The 23,004-nt window shown below is 40.2% G+C and overlaps 3 protein-coding genes across 3 annotated transcripts; all 3 read right to left on the minus strand.

The window, feature by feature from the left end:
* Positions 1-1,678: 1,678 nt before the first annotated feature.
* LOC113684813 (carboxypeptidase D) lies at positions 1,679-4,950 on the minus strand. Its single transcript, XM_027202214.2, has 2 exons — positions 3,230-4,950; positions 1,679-2,743 (listed from the first exon to the last, which is right to left on the minus strand). Exons 1-2 carry the CDS (start codon positions 4,220-4,222, stop codon positions 1,973-1,975), a joined length of 1,764 nt encoding a protein of 587 aa, XP_027058015.2. The 5' UTR covers positions 4,223-4,950; the 3' UTR covers positions 1,679-1,972.
* A 110-nt stretch (positions 4,951-5,060) lies between these two features.
* LOC113684785 (uncharacterized) lies at positions 5,061-22,548 on the minus strand. Its single transcript, XM_027202184.2, has 22 exons — positions 22,200-22,548; positions 21,984-22,018; positions 20,574-20,619; positions 19,711-19,792; positions 19,088-19,142; positions 18,917-18,972; positions 18,744-18,808; positions 18,525-18,584; positions 18,315-18,405; positions 18,059-18,128; positions 17,641-17,691; positions 17,459-17,527; positions 16,784-16,864; positions 15,257-15,982; positions 14,934-15,068; positions 14,314-14,377; positions 14,041-14,194; positions 13,670-13,763; positions 12,866-12,918; positions 7,819-7,864; positions 7,633-7,686; positions 5,061-7,002 (listed from the first exon to the last, which is right to left on the minus strand). The coding sequence occupies exons 1-22, from the start codon at positions 22,234-22,236 to the stop codon at positions 6,526-6,528; spliced, it is 2,601 nt and encodes an 866-aa protein (XP_027057985.2). The 5' UTR covers positions 22,237-22,548; the 3' UTR covers positions 5,061-6,525.
* Positions 8,221-12,329, minus strand: LOC149035697 (uncharacterized). The gene has a single exon (XM_089190939.1). The coding sequence runs from the start codon at positions 12,130-12,132 to the stop codon at positions 8,515-8,517; it is 3,618 nt and encodes a 1,205-aa protein (XP_089047065.1). The 5' UTR covers positions 12,133-12,329; the 3' UTR covers positions 8,221-8,514.
* Positions 22,549-23,004: the final 456 nt, after the last annotated feature.

Here is a 23,004-nt window from a genome sequence, read left to right on the forward strand (position 1 = left end):
TCTGTCATCTCAATCAGATCTGTCATCAATTTTCATTGAAGGCATTGGCCATAATCATGGATCAAACGCTCACGATGTGGTTTCAGGGGCAAATTGGCTCCAATTTCTCCAAGTAAAAGGTTTTTCTCGTCAGCTGCTGTTTTTTTTGAAAGTCATTCAACGACGCATATCGCAAGAGTGCGTGACATCTAAAAACGGCATAGACATGGACGCAAGAATTCAAGAGCTTGACTTTTCGCGCGTTTATGGAATCAGCATTTTTACGAAATAAGTTTTCCTTTCCCTTTTCCCTTTCTTTTGCATCAAAAATACCGAGTAACAGAAATCTTCCCTGTATTAGGACAGAGATCTTGCACTTCATTCGGTCGCGCTAGTCTTCTTAGTGGCCGTTGATAGGGATGTCACGGTCAAGTTTGAGGGTTTAAATTTTAAAGTTTAAAGTTTAAATTTTCTGGCATTTTTTAGCAATAAAAGTGGCATTGCCGAATCAAACTTGGAAAAGAACACGTACGAACTTAGCGTTTCGTATTTTTATAAAATCAGACGTCATAAGCTGGTTGGGTTGTTTTTGATTTGCGTTTTGAGATAAACATCCCGTAATTCCCAGAAAAGGTCAAAAGTTCCATTAAGACACCTAATCCATGGTTAATACTCCTAAACATGTTTGAAAATAATGGGTATTATTATAAGATAATTTTCTTGCCTTAGATGTAATAAGAAGGCCACAGAACCCGTTCATCACTACCAAGGTTTCGTTAGTAATTCTCCTTTCTTTCTGCCATATGATTATTTTAATCTTACTTCGGAGAATTTTGTATCGGATCAACTGATGATCTCCTACCGCGCGCGCACAGAAAAGAAAGAAAAACAAAAAGGTTTTACATGATGAAGAAACCCTCTCAGGTTTCGTAACCATAGCATTTCACAGCTACGATTAGCACGGGTATAGTTGATTCATTTTTAATATTCCTTGCTTCAGTATCAAAATATACAAATTTCTTTCAATATTCTAAATCGCTTTAACTAGTACGGGTTCCCAATATAAAATATGGAAAATACATCTTTCTTTCCATTGATATAAAATACTCCTACAAATTGATTATTAGACTAAAGAATTCCTATTAGAAAGGTATGTACATAATATTTTCTTAAACAATTTTCAAGTTTAGCTCGTCGGGACTCGTCTGACCCCGTGACCCCCGAAGGAGAGAAAGGTCACTATTTACCGCCTGTGGAGGGAGAGGGGGGGGGAGAAAGGGGTCAGAGAATTTTGGTTGTGTCATAATAAAATTTCCCTAATGCCTCTGATGTTATAGAATATTCTGCTGATTCTCCGCCCCCCCCCCCCCCCCCCCACACACTGGCAGTCACTTTTCCATAGTCCCCCTTTATACTCTTTTGGCGACGACTGAACCCCTCTCCACTCCCCATGAAAACCAAATGATAACCCATTCAAAAGCCTTCGACCCCCACCCCCCCCCCCCCCATTATTCCACTGATAAATCATGACCGATCCGTAAAAGATCCTGGAGACTAAAAGACAATGATCGCGATTCCGCTCCGGGTTTCATGTGATAAAACTTAATAGAGACTACTTTCGTCTCCGGAGAAAATTCACCGCTGTTGTCGATAAATCAAGGGGCTAACATTAACAAAGCATAGAGAAAATCAGCTGATGTTCTTGTAACAAAGGATCTTTAATTTGTTTATCGTTGCTGAGTGGTTACTTTACCCTGGGAAAACAGGATTCCTCCAGCTTTTAATGAAAATTTTGCCGTGTGAAGGGAGCTTAGTGATCCGGGGTTTATTCGAGATGCGATATGCGTTAAATCGACAGAGAACACTTAAAACCACACATCAATCTATATTATTCATTCACTGAAGCACATTCCTTAGCTTTTTTTTAGAGCACCCTAATTTGAAGGGAAAAAAAAACGGAGCTTCGATTGCTGATCAGAAACTAACGATATACTCATTTCTTTCGGGGTCTACCGAGCTCGCTTTTTTTGATGATATTGGTCTCGGCTTGATTATCGTTCCCATTCCCTTCGCCGTCGTTAGCATATAAGGCGTGGGGTTCATGCTCGTCGGTTGAGACACGAAAAAGCCCCTTGGTATTATCCTTAGACTGAGCCTCATAGGGGGACATCATCGCAAAACGATCAAGCTCCGCATCCCCTATTGGACCCCCCGTGTCGAAATTGTTTCCCATACTTATCCCCCCACCTGCGTTTTCACTGGGAGATTCCACCGCATTAGACACCCCGAATTGATCGTTCAACTGTAACGGAGCTCCCATACCACCTCCAGTCATAACCATTCCGTAGTCCCCACCGTCCGACATCCCATCCCCCATTGTCATGCCTCCCGCGGGAGCCCCGCTCGGTTCCATGGAGCCAACATTAGTCGGGGATCCGGGTTCCGGTTTTGAATCTTCCACAGGATTTGGTTCATCATTACTGTCTACCTGTTCCGAGTCCAGGGAGCTGTTTCCCCGGGCTGACTTCTTCAGAACGAAGTTCAGCTCTTTGGCATTTCCCTCGGTTACTGTAACATCCTTTGATAAGGGCTCGTATCCCATGGCCATGGCGGTGACTTTGTAGCCCCCAGGGAGAAGAAGTCGCCAATAATCCCCATCTTTTGCAGTTATGATGTCTTTTTTACGATTGTCAACGCGGATATGTGCACCAGGAATTGGATTTCCTTGGTCGTCCTTTACAAACCCTTTCACCCCTTTGTGTACCTACGCACAACAAAGGCAAGAAATATTATTTTCCACGAAATCTGCGAAATCGGCTGTCACTGACACTTGCAAGAATGTTTCTGGCTACATAATTTTTATTAATCACAGAAAAAGATATTTTTATGAAGCTGTTCAAATAAAATAGTATCCCAACAGTAAAAAGCTTTGAAGGCACATTTTCTGGTATCTTAATGTTAAAAAAGTAACTTGAAGTGGATTTATTTTAAACTAAGTTAGAAATTATTGAGTTCAATTATTCAATTCTTTTTCACGTTTTTCTAAAACTCTTTTTCTTTAATTTTTTATTTAATTTGATCCTGAGAAAAGTAATTTGATAAAATCTGTGTCTTTATGAATGCCAATTGACCGACCATACCAAACAAACAAACAAAAAAGTTTAAAATGAAAGCAGTTGGTCTGAACAGTCTTCACCAAAGCAGCTGTTGCTTTGACGTTCCTTATTTTTCACTCACAACCGCCACATACCTGATCAATAAAAGCTATTAGTGCTCGTTTGTTTTCCTCCCAGTCCTTAGGTAATTGGCTTGCCTCTGGGAACTTCTTACAGCCTTGTTCTATGGTTATCTCGAAGCAGTTTGAGTGCATGTAGTTATAATCCTGCATCCCCCCTGACACGCTGTACCAAGCTGCTCCATTTGTGACACCATCATTGAAGTGATCCGGGGGGACTTCAGGGCAAGGCCAGGGTGGATTCTTAAGGTGCATAGTTGGATGCACCTCAGAATAGGATTTGGCAAGCTCTTTAAAGACGTCGTCATCTGGAGACTTACTGTACTCGCTCTGCCCAGTTGGACTGTCATCAAATGGGTAATTTGCCACTAAGGAGCCGCCATGGAGGTTGGCACTCAACACAAAGGGATACTCAGAGATCCATTTCATCACAGCTATGGTCTCGATTTGAGGCGGTCCCGTCACGCTTTTAAAAAACTGGTCAGGAAAGTTACGGTTCAGATCAACATTGTTCGCATTGCTTCGTCCGATAATCCAATCCTTTCTGTTCTCACCTTCTGCTGCAAGCTCGTAGCCGTCCGGGTTCATACTTGGCATTAAGTGAATACGAGTGGTGTCAACCATTTTGGTGAGATTCGCATCACGGCCATAATTTTCACAGAATGCTTTCGCCAAATGCAAAAGAAGTTCGCGTCCCACAACTTCGTTACCGTGCATGTTAGCAACGTATTTGAACTCTGGTTCACCGGGCTCATGTTTGCCCGGATTGTCAGAGATTTCCACGACCCAAAGTTTTCGGCCTTGCACCGATTTTCCAATGCTGTAGAGACGCGTGATTTTTGGGTACTGTCGATGAAGATCTTGAAGATAAGCGGTCATTTGATCGAAATTATGGTGCGTCCAGTCGTCGTCGCCCAGCGTGCGCGTTTTTGCACTGGGACGTGAGAAAACAAGAGCCACCCGCAAATAAATGAAATATGCCACCAGAAGCAGTATCAATCGCTCCATTGTTCCAGATACACTACACGCAAAGCTTTTTTGCGAGGAAATATGAAGATCTTCGCTCTAAACTCCTGGCAGTAACTATCCCGTCCTTAAGTTAAAGCTTCTTAACCATAAGCACCACCCTCCATCACGTCATTTTTCGAGCTTTTCCTTTTCTGATGCACACGAGCTAAAAAGCGAAACTGACCGGCTCGGACACGGTCTGTGATTGGCTGATCGGCTGAAAATGTCACGCAATCATTGAGCTCAGTTGCAGGTTGTGTTTACTTTCCTCTCATGAAGTGACTGCACCTGATTGAGTGTTCAAACCAAAATAAACAGGTCTCTGGATTTAGCTGTGACTACAAACATTACTCCGTCCCCTCTTGAAACAGTTTCGTCTCATTGGTCTCTGTTTAATTGGGTGTTAAACTTTTAGTAGATTTCCGTCGCCACGGGATTGTCTTGGAAGGGAATTTTTGTTTTCTTATATTTTATCTTTCTCAGATGTCAAATAGTTTGGAGGCTGAACTTCTCGTAGAGAATTTTGAATTTAATAACTTCAAACTGCGAGATAATTTGGCAATTGGAACAATGGTAAAGCTGTGAGAGAAGAAAGACAGAAGTTGGAAAAGGAAGAAAAATTAAGGAGAAAACCGACTACTTCGTTTGAATTAGTATCAAACTTTGATCCACCTAATTTCTTTTTCATGTCGTGAACAAAAATCAGACATTAAGAGACGACTTCAGAAGCAAAACAAAGAAATAACCTTCACTTTATACAAATTGAGGAACAAAATTTGTCAAAAATCTTGAAGTCAATTCGCACGATTGATAATGATTAACATCCACTCGAAAATAATCTCAATTTCTGCGATAATTTAATTTTTTTCGCTTAATAGTAAGTGACCGCTACAAAAGGAGTTTGAACCAAATAACTTATGCATACCACATTGAACGACCATAAAACTATGTGCTTAGTATGTCAACACGACGCAGGGTTGACATTCAATTAAAAACCGTTCGCAAAAATAAAGGTTATTTACAATTAAAAAACAAAAGGCGTATTCATATACATGGTGAAGCTTTCTAAGTGCATGTGTTTACTAATATCCAGGCATTGACGGAGGAGCTTCCTGAGAGCTTCTTCGCTGCATTTTCTCTCGCTTTCTTTCACCTGGTGGCATTAAACTATGAAGCTGTTCACCCCAGTGCATCTCTTCTTGATTGAGTACTGTATACAAATGCAGTCATTTCCTCCAGCGGAAGGACATGCAGCTATTCCAAGTTATCTTTGTGGAAGTTAGACCTACTCATCATGAAAATACTTGTAACGTTGCGTAAAAGTTAAGTAATACTCTTTTACTGACTTCAAACTTCACCTGAGTAGCGAATGAACCTCGCGTTGTAAGAAACTCATACAAACTTTCATGCATAAATAACGTATTATACAATCTCATCACAATTAAAAGCAACTGACGTTTAGCCAACAATTTATAGATATACCTCTTCTTTATTTAAGTTTGAAATGCTCTCGAACTTAGAGACAAGGCTCCGAAAGGTAATTGTTTCATAATAAATATTTTATAAAAAATGACATGTGATTTGTACTCTGGATGATGTATGTTAGAGCAAAATAAGGCTTTGAAATTTTTAAGTCACTTAGACAAGGAACCAGTTATGAAAGACTACGAGGGATGTGTTTCAAAGACTTTATCATCAAGCCATATAAAAAAAGGGTACATGGAAATATGATTTGAATCCGCATAAATACGACTATGATTTAGGTGTTTGAATTAAACTTACAGACGCTGCGGCTGCTTTCTGCGAGAAAACTTTAGCTGGATTAAACCAAATCATCTAAAATGACAAAATGTTCAACTGAGTGTCGGAAGTAATTCGTGATTGCTCTGGTTTAACTGAGCTTTGCTCTGTGATTGGTCCAGAAAACTCGCATCCTCTCAACCAATTAAATGCAAAAAACCATCGCAACTTGGTCACCTGCGTTTTCCCGCGCTTCAAGCAGTTTGCTTGTTTTCGCTTTGAATTCTCATTGGTTAATGATGATGTAAATCTTTGTTCTGATTGGTCGCTGGGAATACTTTGGTTTCAGTTTTTCGACGCTCAATTGAAAACTTCTTTCGTAGTTATAAATGTTGTGGGTTAATTTCATCGCTGCTTTCTTTCATCTTTGTTTCAAGCCATGTCATAGGAAACTGAACCAAAAAAACAATATCTCAAGCAGTGATAACACCAAGCCACAACATCCACAGTACCGACTGCAGTATAGAAACGATTCGGAGGAAAAATAACTGCGCAGAAGTGTGCTATAAGGGTGTTTCTTCCAGTTTGTTTAGATCCGGCACCCGACCCCCGGACTTGCTAAAATTCTCCTTGGGGGGTGTCAGCGGTTTCAGTCCGTTAAAAGGAGTACCCAGCTTCAAGTCTCGATCCTCAGTCGTCGCCTCATTTTCAGAAGGAGATCGCGAAGCTTTTCTTGGTAAAGGCGCTAAATGTTCGGTCGACGGGCTGACTGGTCGGTCAGGAAAGGTAAAATTCCCTGGCTCTGATAAGGTATGTTTTTGTGAATGACCTTGTAGAGAGAAAGCCGATTGTCCCCTCCAAGGTGACAGAGATCCTAGGGGTTGAGAATCTGGGCTTTCGCGCTTGGCCGGTGGTTTGCGCGTCGGGTACGTGTTGTGTGTTAAATGAGCTAAGTTCTTGTGTTGGAGAGGCTGAAGGCGAACTTCTCCAAGAGGTTTGTGAGATGAGCTGACTGTAAGCGGTCCGAGGTGTGTTACAACCTGTTTGAAGGAATGAGAGAAGTCGAGTGTGTTATCGTCCAATTAAATGCAAGCTCATCCCATTGGGTTTCCGACTGAAGGATTGCTGACACCCTTAAAAAATACGCTGGCTCTTGTTAACGAACCATTAGTTGAAAGACGTTGAGCGTTAATCTTCTAAATATATTACAAAATTACTTCAGTCTTCAGAAAGAGAGAAGGCCAAACGATTAGCGAGCTGGTACACTGTGATCAACCATCTAATCGCTCACGTATTCTTACAGAAAAAAAAAAAACTTTCCAAGGATATTATCGTAAAACAACAAATTCGTCTTTTTTTAAACTATGTTTTCAAGAAGTCACGCTGCAGATTTCTGGAGGGAACTCGTTAATAGATAAGAAAAGCTAATGAGCAAGTCAAACCCTCAAAAAAGACTTTGTTCGCTTTCAAAAAGACGTACGCAAAAAGTTCTCCACAAGGCCTCGTCTTAACTTGTTCCCCTCGCTTCCCTGGCTGAAGTCTGAACAGATTTTCAAAGGAAAATGAATTCTGCGCGAGAAAATTCACTGAAGCAACTCAAATCACCTAATAATCCTACAGTATTGTCTTATTTCAACCTTACTGTATCAAGACAATTCTGAGAAACTTACCTTGTCAGCAGAGTTCATTTTCCCTAGGCTTTTATGAGGACGCATATCGAAGGACTGAAAAAGAATTGATCGATTTTTTTTTTAATCAATATAAACCAACATTAAAGCTGCACGAGAAAAGAAAAATCAACGTCACGCTTAAAACATGCTCCAAACGGTTACGTTGAATGAGTGTTAGGAGTTTACCTGTACATCAGCACTTCTACTCCAGTCCGCCATTTTACTTAATTCACTAAAGGCAAACAAACAAGAAAAAAATGAAACTCAACCAAATTGAAACTTACCTTTTGTTTTGTTGATAAGCATGAAATACAAAGTAGACACGCAAAAGACATTTCCCCTTAAAATATCCTTTAATCTTAAACCAGGCAAATGATGAAGACAGAGAAAAAAAACTATCATCTCTTTTTCCTTTTGGTTTTACTTCACTACACATTCTCAAATTACATTCGATGAATGCATTGTCTCGAAGAAAGAGAAGAGGACCAGTGATCCAAAAATTTGAAACGGAGGCTCACACCAGATTATTCAGTCCGAAGAGTGACTCTGTCGGAAATGAGACTAAAGAATCTGCTATGTTCCGAAACTTCACGTTTTTATTTTATAAAATCAACTTAATCTCCCGCTCTCTCTCACCGTTCTCTTTCCCACGCTCTGGTCTCTCTTAATTTAAATATATAATATGATCCTATTGTTCAATCATCTGTCACTCATCGCAAAAAATCAACCGGAAATCAATTAACGCTGAATAATCTCTCACACACTCCCCTGTTTTTCTCAACGGAGAAAAAACACTAGAATGGCGCACTCGATGAAATTTGAAATTCAATGAACGAAACAGAAAGTTAGTCCAGTATATCAGTTCAGTGTTCCTAAATATCTCTAATCGGCATCAATGTTCGCATCTTGAATGCGATAACGAGCGGCTACCGCTGCATCCCTCCTGGGCCTGAATGTCGGGGCTAAAGGGTTGAGCTGTAGAGGAGCCTGTACATTCTCCCGATTGCAGGACAGCTCCAGTGGGTAAAGGTGTTGTACCGCCCGTTCAAGTGTTCCTTTCCCCGCTCGAAGCTTGGCAGCTCGAACGATTCCGTCTCGTCCCGAAATCAGATCTTCCACTATTCCAATTTTCCATTTATTGCGATTTCGTTCCTCGTCCTTGATGATGACTACCTCTCCTTTGGCCAAGGGCGTGGTTTGACCCTTGTGTTTCATCCGGTGTCGTTCTCTCAACCCTCGTAAATATTCTGTAGTCCACCTGGTCCACAAAGCCTGCTTGCACCTTCGCAAATATTTAGCTCTTCTACGCAGATCAAATTCTCTTAGATGGTGTGGTTCCAGTTCTGGCAGCTGGTTTGATCGAAGAAATAGCAGTGAGTTAGGGGTAAGCACGGGTAACTGTATGTCGTCTTCGACGTAACATAAAGGGCGATTATTCAAAGCAATCTCCACATCCAGTACCACTTCACACAGCTCTGTCCAGGTCAACATTCCGCATCCGATAGTCTTGTTTAAAGCTGCTTTTACCAGTGCGATGAGGCGCTCGAACTGTCCTCCCCACCAAGCGGCGCGGCTGAGGTTGAATTGCCACTTGATGTTCTCATGTGCTAAGTAATCTTGTGTCTTCTCGTCACGCATAACTTGTTTGAGCCACTTCTCGGCGCCAACAAAGGTTTTGCCATTGTCGGAATATATCTTCTTCGGACGCCCACGGCGCGCGATGAGCCGTTTTAGACTTCTTAGGAATTCACTGGTTTCCAGGCTTGGTAGTACTTCCAGGAATAATCCTCGGGTAAGACTGCACGCGTACAATGCAAGATAGGCCTTTCCTTCTGTTTTGGCTTGTAAGTCACTTGGTAAGGGCCTATCCCATGCGATCTTCGTGTCGCAGGCATCTCTGTAGAGCATTTTTCCAGAGAGGGTCACGGGTGAAGCCAGACCGAGTGGATCGTAGATTTTTGCGACTTTTCCTAGAATACCTCTTTTTGTCGGCTCAGCGGTTGAAATCGGGAAGCTGACTTGAATTTTGTCCTTTCCTTTGTCCCAGGGGACTCCTAGCAGTTTTGATTCGCCCTTTCTGGTTCCCAGTTGTTGTTTGGCGTAACTCTGACTTTCTTCATCTACAGTCGCAGTTTCAACTTCTAGTTCCCGATCGTTGGAATGCCACTTGTGCAGCTTGAAGGTCGCCTCACCAAAGATGGTCGTGGCTGTCATCTTGATTTCTAAAGCTTGTTCTGTTGTCTCCCCACCACTGATTAAATCATCCACGTACATACTGCGCTCTATCTCCTCTACTAATTCCGGGTTCACCATTTTGTATCGCTGTAGATGTTCTTTGATAACTGCGGCCAAGAGGAATGGAGACGGTGCCAAACCAAAGAGTACTCGAGTGAATCGCAAGGTTTCTACTTGTTTGCTTGCCAGATCCTTTATCCAATGAAAGCGTAAGGCATCTCGGTCTTCTCTTCGGACGCGAATTTGCAAAAATGCTTGTTTTAAGTCGCCAGCTATTGCCACGGGATAGAACCTATTTCGTACCAGCACGTTCCAAAGCTGGTTTTGTAGTGGAGGGCCGATTTCGAGGCACTCGTTGAGTGAGGGGACACTTGCATTAGCTCTTGCAGAAGCATCATAAACAATGCGTATCTTTGTAGATTCTGCATTCTCGCGCACGACCGCTTTATGAGGAATGTAGAACTCTTTTCCGTCCTTGACCACCTCGTCAGCGTGTTCTACGATCCCTTGGCTCAGTTGAGTCTGGATAACGTCGTTGTACCTCTCCAGCTCGCCTTGTATCTCTAACTTCCGCACGAGATTTTTGAGACGTTTTAAACTTCCAGTGTGATTGTTCGGTAGGGGGGGGGGGGGGGGGTGATTTCCTTTCCAGGGCAAGTTCGTCTCGTACCAGCCTTCTGAACTCCTAGTTAGTTGCTCTTTGAATCCTTCGTAAACGGTTTCCTGGTCTCCACTTGGATTGTCCTTTAACCCCAAGACGTCTAACTTGCACAATTCTTCGTAATCAATTGCGGAGGTCTGCGTTAACAACATGTTGCTGAGATCCAACTCCGTTCCAGGTGACAAGATCGTCCAGCCGAACTTCGTGTATTCTGCTACTGGTTCTCCCGAGCGCCCAACTCTTGGTCTTGCCCCTGTTTTGATCTTAGCGTACTCGTTTGTTCCAAGGATCAGATGAACAGGCAACATCTCTTTCTCGTCGTTATCATTTGTGGTTACGCCCTTCAAATGAGAAAACTGAGCCACGATTTCTGCGCATTTTGGGTTTTCCAATGTCAACAACTCATTGCGGTCGACTTTGTTTACTTCGGCTTCTAAGGTGAATTTACCATCAACGCTTCGAATTTGTAGGCCATAGATGTCTATCGCTTTGTTTGAAGTGCCAAACATCATTTCAATGCGCTTGAATTGTTGACGGATAGGGCGCAAATGTAAACAGCTCAGAAGCGTTGATGAAGCGTAGGAACTTCCGGCTCCTGTATCCAACAATGCTCGGCATTTAACACCGTTCACGTCAACTGTTACCATAGGATACACCACTCCTTTCCTTTCTGCGCTCGTTGTGGTCATCAGCTGGTCTCGCGATGTATGTTTGTCACAGATCGACGTATGATGTCTTCGACTGCAGATCTGGCAGCCAGAACGGCTTTTGCACTCAGAAGCACGGTGTCGACTTCCTGTGCAGTTAAAACAAAGCTGTTTCAGTCCTAATTGTTTCCGGCGGTCTCCGGCTGTCACAAACTTGTCGCAATTCACAGCTCTGTGGTCAGTTGCGTCACAGTAGACGCACCCTCTTTGTGTTGGTGTAGTTTCGTTTGCGTGAAATGTTTTCTCGCGATCGCGGAATTTAGCACCTTGCTTCCCCGCATTATCAATGGGGTTGATTTCCTTCCAACTTTTCAAAGCTTTTATCAACAGTGGGAAGTCCCAGTCCTGCCAGTCCATTTGTCCTCTCACTAGATCTGCTTTTACACCCTTTAGTTTGTCGAGCACACTCCTTACATTTCCAGTGACGTCTTTCAATTTGCCCAGTGTCTCCAAAGATTGCACATTGTACACGAGCTTCTTGTAAAATTCGTGGATAGGCGCAGGTTGTGTTCCTGTAATGACAGGCAAATTCGCGATGTTCTGGACGTACGCATTCACGATCTCGCTCGTTTTCCCATATTCGCCGATGAGGATATTCTTTGCCCTTTCGTAGCCCTCTGTTGTGAAAGGCAGTCCGTCTATCTCCGCTCGAACCTTTGGATCTACCAGCTCTTTTAGGTATGCAAACTTGGTCACAGATGCAAGGTTTGCTTTATCAATTTCAGCTTGAAATTTGTTCCAGAACGGCAGCCATGCTTCATACGTCCCATTAAACTTTGTGATCTGTAGTTTCGGTAGCTTTGTTGTCCTTTGTTCAATCTGATTGGCCTTCTCAACAGGTTGCTGTTTTGCCTTGGTCTCTTCCAGTTGGCGTTCGAATTCTAGCTTCATCTCCATTTGCTCTCTTTCGAATTTAAGCTCCTCTTCACGAGCACGGGCTTTCCTTTCTTCGTCGTCCTTGTGCTTTCGATGTTCGATCTCTCCATTCGTCTCCACGAGCCATTTTTCTAGTCGCGAAACTTCTTCGTCAGCTTCGGCGATCGGTTCTTCAATGCTGCTGCTCCAACTTCCAACGTCTTCAGCACTTTTCCCGGCCTTGAACATGGTCTGCCCGACCTTTAGTTTAAGCGCGTCTACTTCTTTTACTAATGCTTGTAGGTTGTCGCGATGTCGCGCGACCGCTCCAAGGTTTCCCTTTTCCACAATGCCACGTGTTTTTCCATTAGTGTACAGCAACATCTGCAATTTAGCCTCTGCTTCTTTGGTTAGTTCCTCCATGCTTCGCGCGTCCCGTCGGAGATGCCACTGTGTCGGAAATGAGACTAAAGAATCTGCTATGTTCCGAAACTTCACGTTTTTATTTTATAAAATCAACTTAATCTCCCGCTCTCTCTCACCGTTCTCTTTCCCACGCTCTGGTCTCTCTTAATTTAAATATATAATATGATCCTATTGTTCAATCATCTGTCACTCATCGCAAAAAATCAACCGGAAATCAATTAACGCTGAATAATCTCTCACAACTCATTGAACGGTGATTTCTTTGGATTTCAAGATTTCTTCACAATTAAAAGTGAAACAATCTTGGTATTAACTACAAGCAGTCATCAAGTTTATTGTGTCCACTTACCCCTGTGATTCTAGGTGATGAAATTGCTTTGACTGCACCGGTAGGCTACCCACCTGGGAAAAAATTAAGATAAGACACTTCCGTAAGCAGTTTAAGCGTCCGCAGAGAAAAAGATACACACAAGTCAATCGATTTTAACCCATTCATCGACACCAGGAGCATATAACCTTGGTTCAGATAATTTTGCTTCTGTTACAACCGATCGATGAGACTTTCTTTCAGTCTGTCGTGCCAGGTTTTATCTCGCATTTCGTATTTGGTTTTTTGTGACTTTTTTGTCTCCAAGTTGAGCATTCGTAGATAAATATGTGGAATCGTCATTTACAGGAGACTTAAGTGATAAGGTTTGTATGACAACGTCAGTATCAAAAAATGAACAATAACCTTCAATTTGCGGCATCATAATTTGGAAATGGCTAGAAATAATTGTTGAAATTCACTCAGTGGTGGGCCTAGCCTCAAAAAGAAAATCCTGAAGTGGAGAAAAAAATCTATCGAGGGTTTCCTGAGACTGTCCCTAGAAATTGTTTAACGAGATTTCCACATGACAGTTTCGTATTAAAGGCGAACGATTGCCACGCCATGCCATGTCCACTACTTCAAACTTCAATCTTTTCGTCAACTGCAAAGGGGGAGAGTTGGTTTTTAAGCACATTATCAACGCTTGGGAAACTGTATCCAGCCACCTTAAATCGATCACCGAAATGAATACTACACCGGGCACAGTCGTGCGCAAGTGTACACAGAAAGAAGCAGTTCTCACTGTGATGATAATAATAATAACAAGGGATAAATTCCACAGACCTGTTGCACTTTTTTCTTCTTTTTCTTTTTGTCCCTTTTGTCTTGTCCTAGAGAGTTTCTTGGTTGGTTTTCTTCACCACCAAAGTCTTGCCTCCTGAGTGAATTACAATTCAAATCAACAATCATGAACACAATAGAAGAGGTTAAAAATCATTATGTAAGGGAATTTGCCGGATCTACGCCCTGAGGAGGTAACTTTTTAAAATCATCCTCACTGTTTTATTAGAAATCAGTCACACCCTTGAAAAAATACAGCTTCCCTGTACGGGGGAGGAACGCCAATTCTGTGCGTGAACCATTTCGTTCCAAGACTTGGGATAACAAGTATAAATAAATTTCTGCTGTAGCTGTAATGGTTAAGTTGGCATTACCATTGTGTATCTTGACGCTGTTTAACAAGCGACACCCCGTGCTCCAAAGTTGATGTGGGTAAGTCTGATTTTGAACCTCTTCTTTCTGTGTTCATTCCCATTTGGAAGGAATAATTCGATTGGAGAGCTTCTTCTCGACTGGACGCAGCGGCATCTGATGAAAAAGGAGAAGGCACGGGAAACTCAGGCATGGTTTTCAAAAAAGCAGACACAACTAACATGTAATGAAATAAATTTGCTTGAGTACACGCAACCGTCAATTTCTACACTTACCTGTGAAAACCGTTTTCCCTCCCTGCCTATCATGAATTCCCTTCGCTTTTTGCTGGTCCATTGTCTGTGAATAAAACATAACCCACTTACACAAGTCAAAAGAAACTTTTTTCTGTGCCTTAAGGGATTAGTGCTCAAACGAGAGAGCTTACACCGACAGGAAATATCCCTGTGAGTCGCGGGGGGTGGGGGGATCTTGAGGAATATTTCCTGTCCCATTTACAGTCGGGGAAAAAAAGTTCCAGAATCTGGTCTCTATTACGGCGTTCAGTAGGAAAGGTTCTCCTTAGGAGTATTCTGTTTCTAAGGCTGACGAAAAATTCGACCTCGATTCACTTCCCTCCTGTCACTTGCTTGTCAGTCACCTCAAAGGAAAGAAAACGACCAGAGGACGCTGAGAGCACCTAGAAGGTTATTGTGAGCCTAGAGCTTGCATTAACATGTCATGTGATCTCTTACGTCCGACTCTATACATTACAATAAATGTTGTACCTCACGGGCGTAACATTTCATACTGTGTTTCACAAGGTCACATTCACAGGTCACACAAAGACTATCAGCCACGTAAAACAAAAGTCTGCATTCTTAGGACCCATGAAAAGAGTTAAAGAGTCACACACCTCATTGCGTGACATGAGCGGCTGCTGCGGCCTAGACTTTACAGAAGCGGAGCCGTCCCGGTCCTTTTTCTTGCCAAGGATCACAGACTTGGTTTTTCTGATTTCTTCGGCGATTGTTGCTGGGCCATACGGCAGCTAAAAAAATGTAAAAATGATTTAAAAAACCAGTTTATTTTCAAAGGCTTTCGCCTCCAAACCTGTTACCTTTTCGGACAATTCAGATTCCGCAATGCTTAATTGCTGGCTTCTTCAGACACTTTGATTAAAAAATTAAAAAAAAAAAATATTAACACAAATTGAAGAAAACGGCAGAGACTCCTTACCTTTGTATTCTTTGAGTGGTCAACCTCAGAGTCCTCATTATCTGCAGGGAAGAAGCTGTAATTAGCAGCCACAAGATGGCTGGTGCTAACACCAGTGCTGGTCTTTGCCTTTGCCCTTCCTTCATCTTCTGTAACACTAGTCTTATCGCTTTGAGCGAGATTAGTTCTTTCCTCAGTTTGAGAAGTAGTTGCTCTTGCTCCAGTTAAATTAGAATTACGAGGTTTAATATCTACAGAACTGTAAACAGTTTGTTTCACTGATAAAGGGGCATTCCCTGATCCCTTTGATATTTCAACGCTTGGCGCTGATGTACAACTTTCAGACTTCTCGGAGTTTTCAATATCAGAAGTTCTATTTTTGTCTGATGAATCATCCTGCTGATTACTGTCCTTTGGCCTTTCTTTAGCAACCATCTGCTGCATGACGAGCTTCTTCTCAGCACTAAAATCTTTGCCAAGCGGTGGATTACCGTGCGAATTTGGTTTTATGTCTTGTGTTTTCAACTCTTGTAAGCTCTCCACTGCCGTGATACCCTGTGATGAGTATCCTTTATGTGAAAAATATCTTGATTTGGTTGGAATTTCGGCCTTTTTCGCAGCCTGTTTGAGATCTGTACTCTTCTCTTTCCAGGTTTTCTCAAACTCGTCTCTTTCCTGTTGAAATGCTGGGTGATTGTAAGCATCATCTATTGTAAATCTGAGCTTTGGATCCAACTGTAACGTTGCCTAAAGATCAAGCATTTTGAAATAAAAATCTTGGCATTTTCTCCTTGGAAAAAGCAGCATTTTTATTCCAACACCACTTTAAACTGATCACAGATGTTGCAAAATGCCCAAGAAAGAGAGACAGACAGAGGAGGTGGGGGGGGGGGGGGGGTTGGGGTCATCCAATACCTAGAATAAACAAGGGCGTTGCAGGTAAAACAAAAACAATAAATTACATGAAAATTTAAAAAGAAAAAGGGAGGGATGGGGTAAGGAGAGGAAGAGGGGGGGGAGGGATGGGGGAAGGAGAGGAAGAGAGGGGGGAGGGAGGGGGAAGGAGAGGAAGAGAGGGGGGGAGGGATGGGGAAAAGAGAGGAAGGGGGGGGACGAGGGGTCATCCAATATCTAGAATAAACAGGGTTTTGCAAAGGGCAAAAACAAAATCAAGATAACAACAATAATAATTGTGAGCATTAATGATGTCTGTGCCACCTGGTGATCTCTTTGACCCTTAAGCTCTAATAAGTTATTCTCCCTCACAGTTGCTATTTACAGAACTTGTATTTCCTTGCAAATCAGTTTACTTTATCTTAATCTCAACACAAGTTCACCCAGCGATATAACTTAGATGAACACAGTTACAAATAAACTGATACTTTGGGAGAAGTTGCAAATTTATAATTTCTAGGAGGAAAGGGGTCATGTCAGATCTGTTAGCTCCATTTCCCAAGTTCCTTCTACCTCACGGCTAATCCCCTACCATAAGTCTGTTCAAGGGCTGCACTTCTAACATGATTGAAACTGATTTCTGACAAAACTCACTTGCATGAAGCTTAGCATGATTCCACTAATGACTCCAGCATATTTCCTTCCTAATGTCTGAGGGCCGCTTGTTGTTGGAAACTGTTGAAAGAAAAAATTACAACTTGTTTATACTATAAATAAAATCAACTATGTACATTTCTCCACAATGAATAACCACAATGAATAACTACAGCCTTTTTTACCAAATTGTTTATACTCTTTCACAAGTATTACAGGTCCAAACAATAATAACATTTACATAACACATACATGTAGGAAGAATCAAGAGAAATGGATAACATAGAGAATTATGTTGTGGTTTGGACTAAAATTTTCATATTAGATAAACTTTGATTTTTCTTTGTTTTAGATCTATTAACAATTTATCTGAGACTGAGAAAAACAAAATTAAAATGGTTATAGCTAGAAAAAAGTTGGCCTAAGACAGATTTTTACATAATCAACAACATTCTTTCACACTGTAGTCTCCAAAATCAATGAATTTTAGGGCAAGCATACGTGAAAAAACACAAGTTTCATATTTTTAGTACATTGTAAAGATTAGAGCACATTGCCCAAATCATAGGTATATGAAATAGTAAAAAGCAAACAACAAAACTACAATTCTACACAACATTTTTCAGGTTTGTTAAGTTTTCAGCTGCCCAACAAAGCAGAAAAAAAAGATGATACCTTGAGTCCTTTGAATCTAGGATTGTTGTTGAACATTTCCATTTGATCTGGGGGAAGCTGACCCAAAACCTAATGCCACAAACACAGAAACACAAAAATCAAGCCATTTTTAGTCAGTTATATATGGGAAAACCACAGTTCTTACAAAACTCCCACATCATTTGACAGATTTATGTACCAACCTTTTGAATTGTAAACAGCTGGTCTATTTCACTTTCTCCTGGAAAAACAGGCTGTCAAAAACCAAAAATAAGGAAAAAACAGAAAGGAAAATTGTAATCAAGAATTCTCCCTAAAAAGACTTTCCTACAACTTATAAATCAAATCAAAACAGTGGAGTCATTATCAAATTGGTTGGGATGGCATTCATCTGGTAAAATCCTATTCAACCATTAACTCGCAAAAGTTTCAAATTTGTACAATGGTCACAGCACACTTACAAAAAAAAAAAAAGGTGATGCTAATTAACATGTTCAGAAGTAAACCAGTTTATTTTTGTTCCCCAATTTTGTGAAAACACCCAGGAAATTTGAGGGTCTAGGCATCCCCTCAGGACTAAGGATATATGTATTCTAGAAAATTTACTCAATTTCCACCAACCTGCCCATCACTCAGTTCCCCAAGAATACAGCCAATGGCCCAGATATCAACTGGCTTACCATAAGAAGCCCTGCAAATTAGGTAGTGAATTATCAGAATCAAACATAATGTAATGTAAAGTATGTAACTACAATATACTGGGTCATTTCATGCAATATGCAACTACACAACCTTTATGCCTCAGATTTTCCCTCGGCAAAATAATGTAACATTACACTGATGAATGAAAAAATAATTTTCCATTTTCTACACCTACCCTAAAAGCAGTTCTGGTGATCTGTACCATCGAGTTGCAACATAATCAGTAAACTGTCCACTGCCCTTAACAGTCATGGCTCGGGCAAAACCTGCAACAATAAGGTGGTGAACCATTGAAAAATTCCTTTCCTGAGTTACTTCAGACTTATATGCCATATTCTTTTTGCATTCTACGGCATTATTAAAATTTCCAATTGTTTGAACTTACCAAAGTCACACAGTTTAAGAACCCCATTCTTACTTATGAGCAAATTTTCTGGTTTGATATCTGTTGACAGAGAAAAGGAAGAAATTAGAGAATGAGAAGCAAAAAGATGGAGTAAGTAATCACTTCAAATGGAACAAATTTTGAACAAATTGTATGTTAACAATCTGAAAGTGTTCAAGATTTGTATTACGATACTACTTCTGTCATTAGTCAGAGTACCTCGATGAATGACATCATTCTGATGGCACCACTTTATGGCTTTAATGAGCTGAAAAACATAGTTTCTAGAAGGAGGAAAATGGAAAAGAAATTTTATCAATGAATAAGAGGGAAGTTAAAAGTTTTAAGTTTGGGTTCTATGCCATGTCTTTTCAAGTTCACATGAAGCTCACCTGACTTGATTTGAGGGAACTCCATTAGGCATTTCTTCTAGTAACTCAAGCATGTTCTGTTCAATCAAAAGCGAAAATCAAAGTAAAGCTGATAGACCATCCTAGCTATCACTACACAGTATGGTTAGAGAAATGAATTTACAAATAAAAACTTCAAACATGCAAACTTACTCTCTCAACATATTCAAAAACTAAATACAGTTTTCCTCTTCTACGAAATGCTTCCCTGCAGAAAAGAAATAAAAGAAGTAAACAAAGGTGCTAAAGTAACAACCCTCTAACAACCATGATCTGATTCATAACTCTCCCATCCAGTTGATTTACATCTCCTTCTAAATCAGTGACAAGAATTTGGAGCCATAACAGCTGGGATGGCACCCTCCATCTGATGATTTTGTGTATTTTAATTCACCTTGAGCAGAGCATTGACAGAAATTACAGGCGTACAAGAGTTAGCTGTTACAGTTGTTACAGCTGTACAAGTTATCTCCAATGGTATTTGATAATCACAGATAATATTACAGTATACACCCCAATATTGGAGGCTTCAGAGAAAACAACCAACCATTTAATTTGAGCAAGGTAAATAATTTCTGCTCCTGGAATGCTTGAACTAAAGCAGAATCTTGAATTTAGAAGTTTTTTTTGTGAAGCTCACTAATATTACTTTGAAAAGTTTTAATACTATTCATGACAACATCTGATCTCTCTATTTTGTCAAAACATTGCACAATTGATGAAGATATATCCCTCCTCCTGGATTAAGTATTAATGTATAAATAATCAAAACTAACCTGAGTTCTACAATGTTTTCTTGCTTCAACATGCGAAGCACTTTTAATTCCCTCAGTGTTGTTCTTTTAACATCCTCATTTTCTGGTGGAATATGTCATGTGTACCAGAAGTTTAATTGAGAATAAATAAAAACTGTCCAACAAGATGGTTAGCAATAATTGACAGGTAAATGTCATTAAAAGGTATTCTTTGTTGAGATTGTGATTGTGGAGATTTCATCAGACAGCACAATCAGTGAAAGGAGTTCTGTCATGAATACAATAATAATGTCACAGGAGGTTTTTGCCTTAAACCACTGCCAGGCTCATGATTAACCCATACAACTTTACCATGGTTACTGCAACATTCATTAATTTCAAAACTGTCTAGGAGGCCATTATAGGAAGTGATGTTTGCTTTAACTAAAGACCAACTTAATAAACCTTAGTGTCCTGAAATAAACGCAAATAAAATTCTCTTTTTTTTTGCAAGCCAGATATGCATCAAAAATATATTATGATGTGAAATAATTGCACCAACCAGCTGTCACCAATAATTAACTACCTTCCCAATACAAATACTTTTAGTGCCCTTTCTTCATTCAACCAGGAGAAAGGTGCCAAATCAATGCAAACACTTAGTTCAGCAAATTGCTTATTAATGAATATTTAAAAAAAAAAAAGGTGATTGAATTTGAATATAGTTCCTATATTTATACCTTTGTGCCACCTGCATGAATTTTTACTTTGCATAAAATTTTCCACACCAACTTTATTTGTTTCTCTTTTCTTCCGATTATACCAAAGAGAAAAAGAGAAATAAAATTCATGCCGGTTTGGAAAATTTTTAACATCAACAAATATATGTCTCCATGGATGCTCACCTTTGCTGTCTTTGAATTTCTTGATGGCCACAATCTCATTTGTTTCCTGCAGCAGATTAAAAAAAGAGGATGCATCAGAGGGTTATGTCCACAAAGTAAACATTTTTTTATACTTATCGAAATGATAAAAATAAAGTGGTTGTTATTGTATAGTCTTCAAAATGTTTAGCTGCCTTCAGAGTCTTCTCAGAGCATGAGAAATATAAACCAGTATGAGGAAATCATAGAATTAATACCATTCTACTTTCAAATTGGATTCAAGATTGTCATAAGTTACTTTCAAGCCCAACCTCTTTCCAGTGGTTACCCTCTAACTTTAAACCTAAAATGAAATCTCTAGACAGAGGAGTTACTAGTCATAATAAACAGTGTTCTCCCTTTTTACAAGCAAGATTTAAAACCAATAAGGCAACCCTTCAACCCATTGAACTTTTAAGAATTCTAAGCAATTTTAGGTAGTAATAAAAAGTATTACAGGCAGTGAATATTACTGTTTATAGCCTGAAAAGGAGAACACTGCCCAGAACAAAAACGTTGCCACTTGAATCTTCTATTTCTCAACAACATTTTATATTTTTATCATCCTTGCAAAGTAAATACCTACATTGATCCTGACCCATTTGATAACACTTTTAATAGAGAAATTTCTATTTCTCATTCAAGAACTTAAAGCCTTGTTTCTTTTCATTCATCTAGATAGTGGGGATCACTGTTCATGGGAAACTTTTAGAGGAGACCATTGTATCATATATAGATACAAATACTATTAACATTATCATCCCAGCAACCTGCATCAGAGGGTTATGTCATCATAACCCTCTGATGTCTGGGTAGTGTTTCCATAACATTATTCTAGTTGCCTCTAGATTGTTTATATGATGAATAGAGACAATCCTCGTGATCACATTTAGACAGTTGGAATAATCTCAGGTAAAAGGTTTGCAACTACTGTATGTACAGCAATATGTAACTTTGCCAGCTCCCTGCAAGAATTCTCCCCTTATGCTGCCATATTATCAATTTCCATGCAAATGTTGTGTTGGTTTTATGAGATTTTCCTTTGCAATGAGCCAAGCCGCTCCGCACTTCTGGAAAATCACTGGCACAAGAACACCAAACCCGAGCAACTAAACAAACAAATTATCCGAAAAGTAAACATGCAACACTGAACTGTTCGGGCTACCGAACGACTCCTTTTAGCATATTCTTGTATTGGCCCCTGGATTTTGAAGGACATCTCTCAAATATTGAGAGATTTGGTAACATGATCCCAGAAGGAAATATATCTATCAATTTACGTGCTTGATGAACCAGCAATCATCAGCCTGCTTAACCTTTATAACACGTTGATCTGTATATTTGATTTACTGTCATAGCTGAGCTGTGAGATGGAAAAAGAGCTTCCGTTACCTTGTGCCTGCATCTTAAAACCACTCCATAGGCTCCTAACAATACAGAAACAAAAACGGAGATGTTTAACTCAAATCTGAACCAGTTAAACCCATATTTAGCAATACAAAAACAATCATTTGCGGCACAAAACACTGTGGGTTTGACATTCCTTCAACCCAATTTTAATTTCATTACCATACGGATAATAACAAGCTTACATCAAAGACTACTTACCTTCGCCTACAACTCCAAGGACTTCGTACTTATTCATCTGTGTTTAACAGACATACTGTAGGAATATTTAATAATTGATCTTCGCCTGCCGTTAAAATAACGTGTATGTCGCTTCCCAAGAAACGAAAACATATCTTGTAAAGCATCTCCCATTTCAGGAAGTGCGTGTAGTGCGTTTTACAAATATCACCATGGGACATACAGAAAAATCCATCAATATTACTCTCAACAAAAGGTTGTCGTTTTATATGCCGAAAGTGTGTGGTTTTTGATACAAATTTTATCACATATTTTTCGTCACGGTAACCAACAAAACGAGGGTTGTTATTTCGTTTCCCATGATTCCCGCTAAAGGGTAACGACTGAAATTCCTTTCCGATGACGTAGTGTTCGCGTGACGTCGGGTAGTGCCCGGGTACGGGAGAAGTAAACTGTATCTCTTGTGAGTTCAACAAAACATACATTTGTGTTGAAAAAGCAGAAGGAAAATGAGCTTTCGTGATTTTGATGACGACAGAATCTCACCTATGCCTCAGATTTGATTACTGCGGTTTTCTCCCTTCGATATTCCACCAGTATAGGACAGTATATTAGAGAGATAATTCTTTACGATTTCTTCCCTGCAACTCCGCACGGTAACATTAAAGTATAGTTCTCAATATCCTGAAAGAAACTAAAATCCATGAATTGCAGCACTGGGTAACCAGCAGGGCTATTAAACCTCCATCTACATTCTAAGAGTATTTTCTCCCCTTTTAATTTACAATAAGTAGTAAACTTGATGTGTGTTGTCTAAATCTATCCC

This window comes from Pocillopora damicornis, chromosome 13 (genome assembly GCF_964200805.1).
Source record: "Pocillopora damicornis chromosome 13, jaPocDami1.2, whole genome shotgun sequence".
NCBI classification, from domain to species: domain Eukaryota; kingdom Metazoa; phylum Cnidaria; class Anthozoa; order Scleractinia; family Pocilloporidae; genus Pocillopora; species Pocillopora damicornis.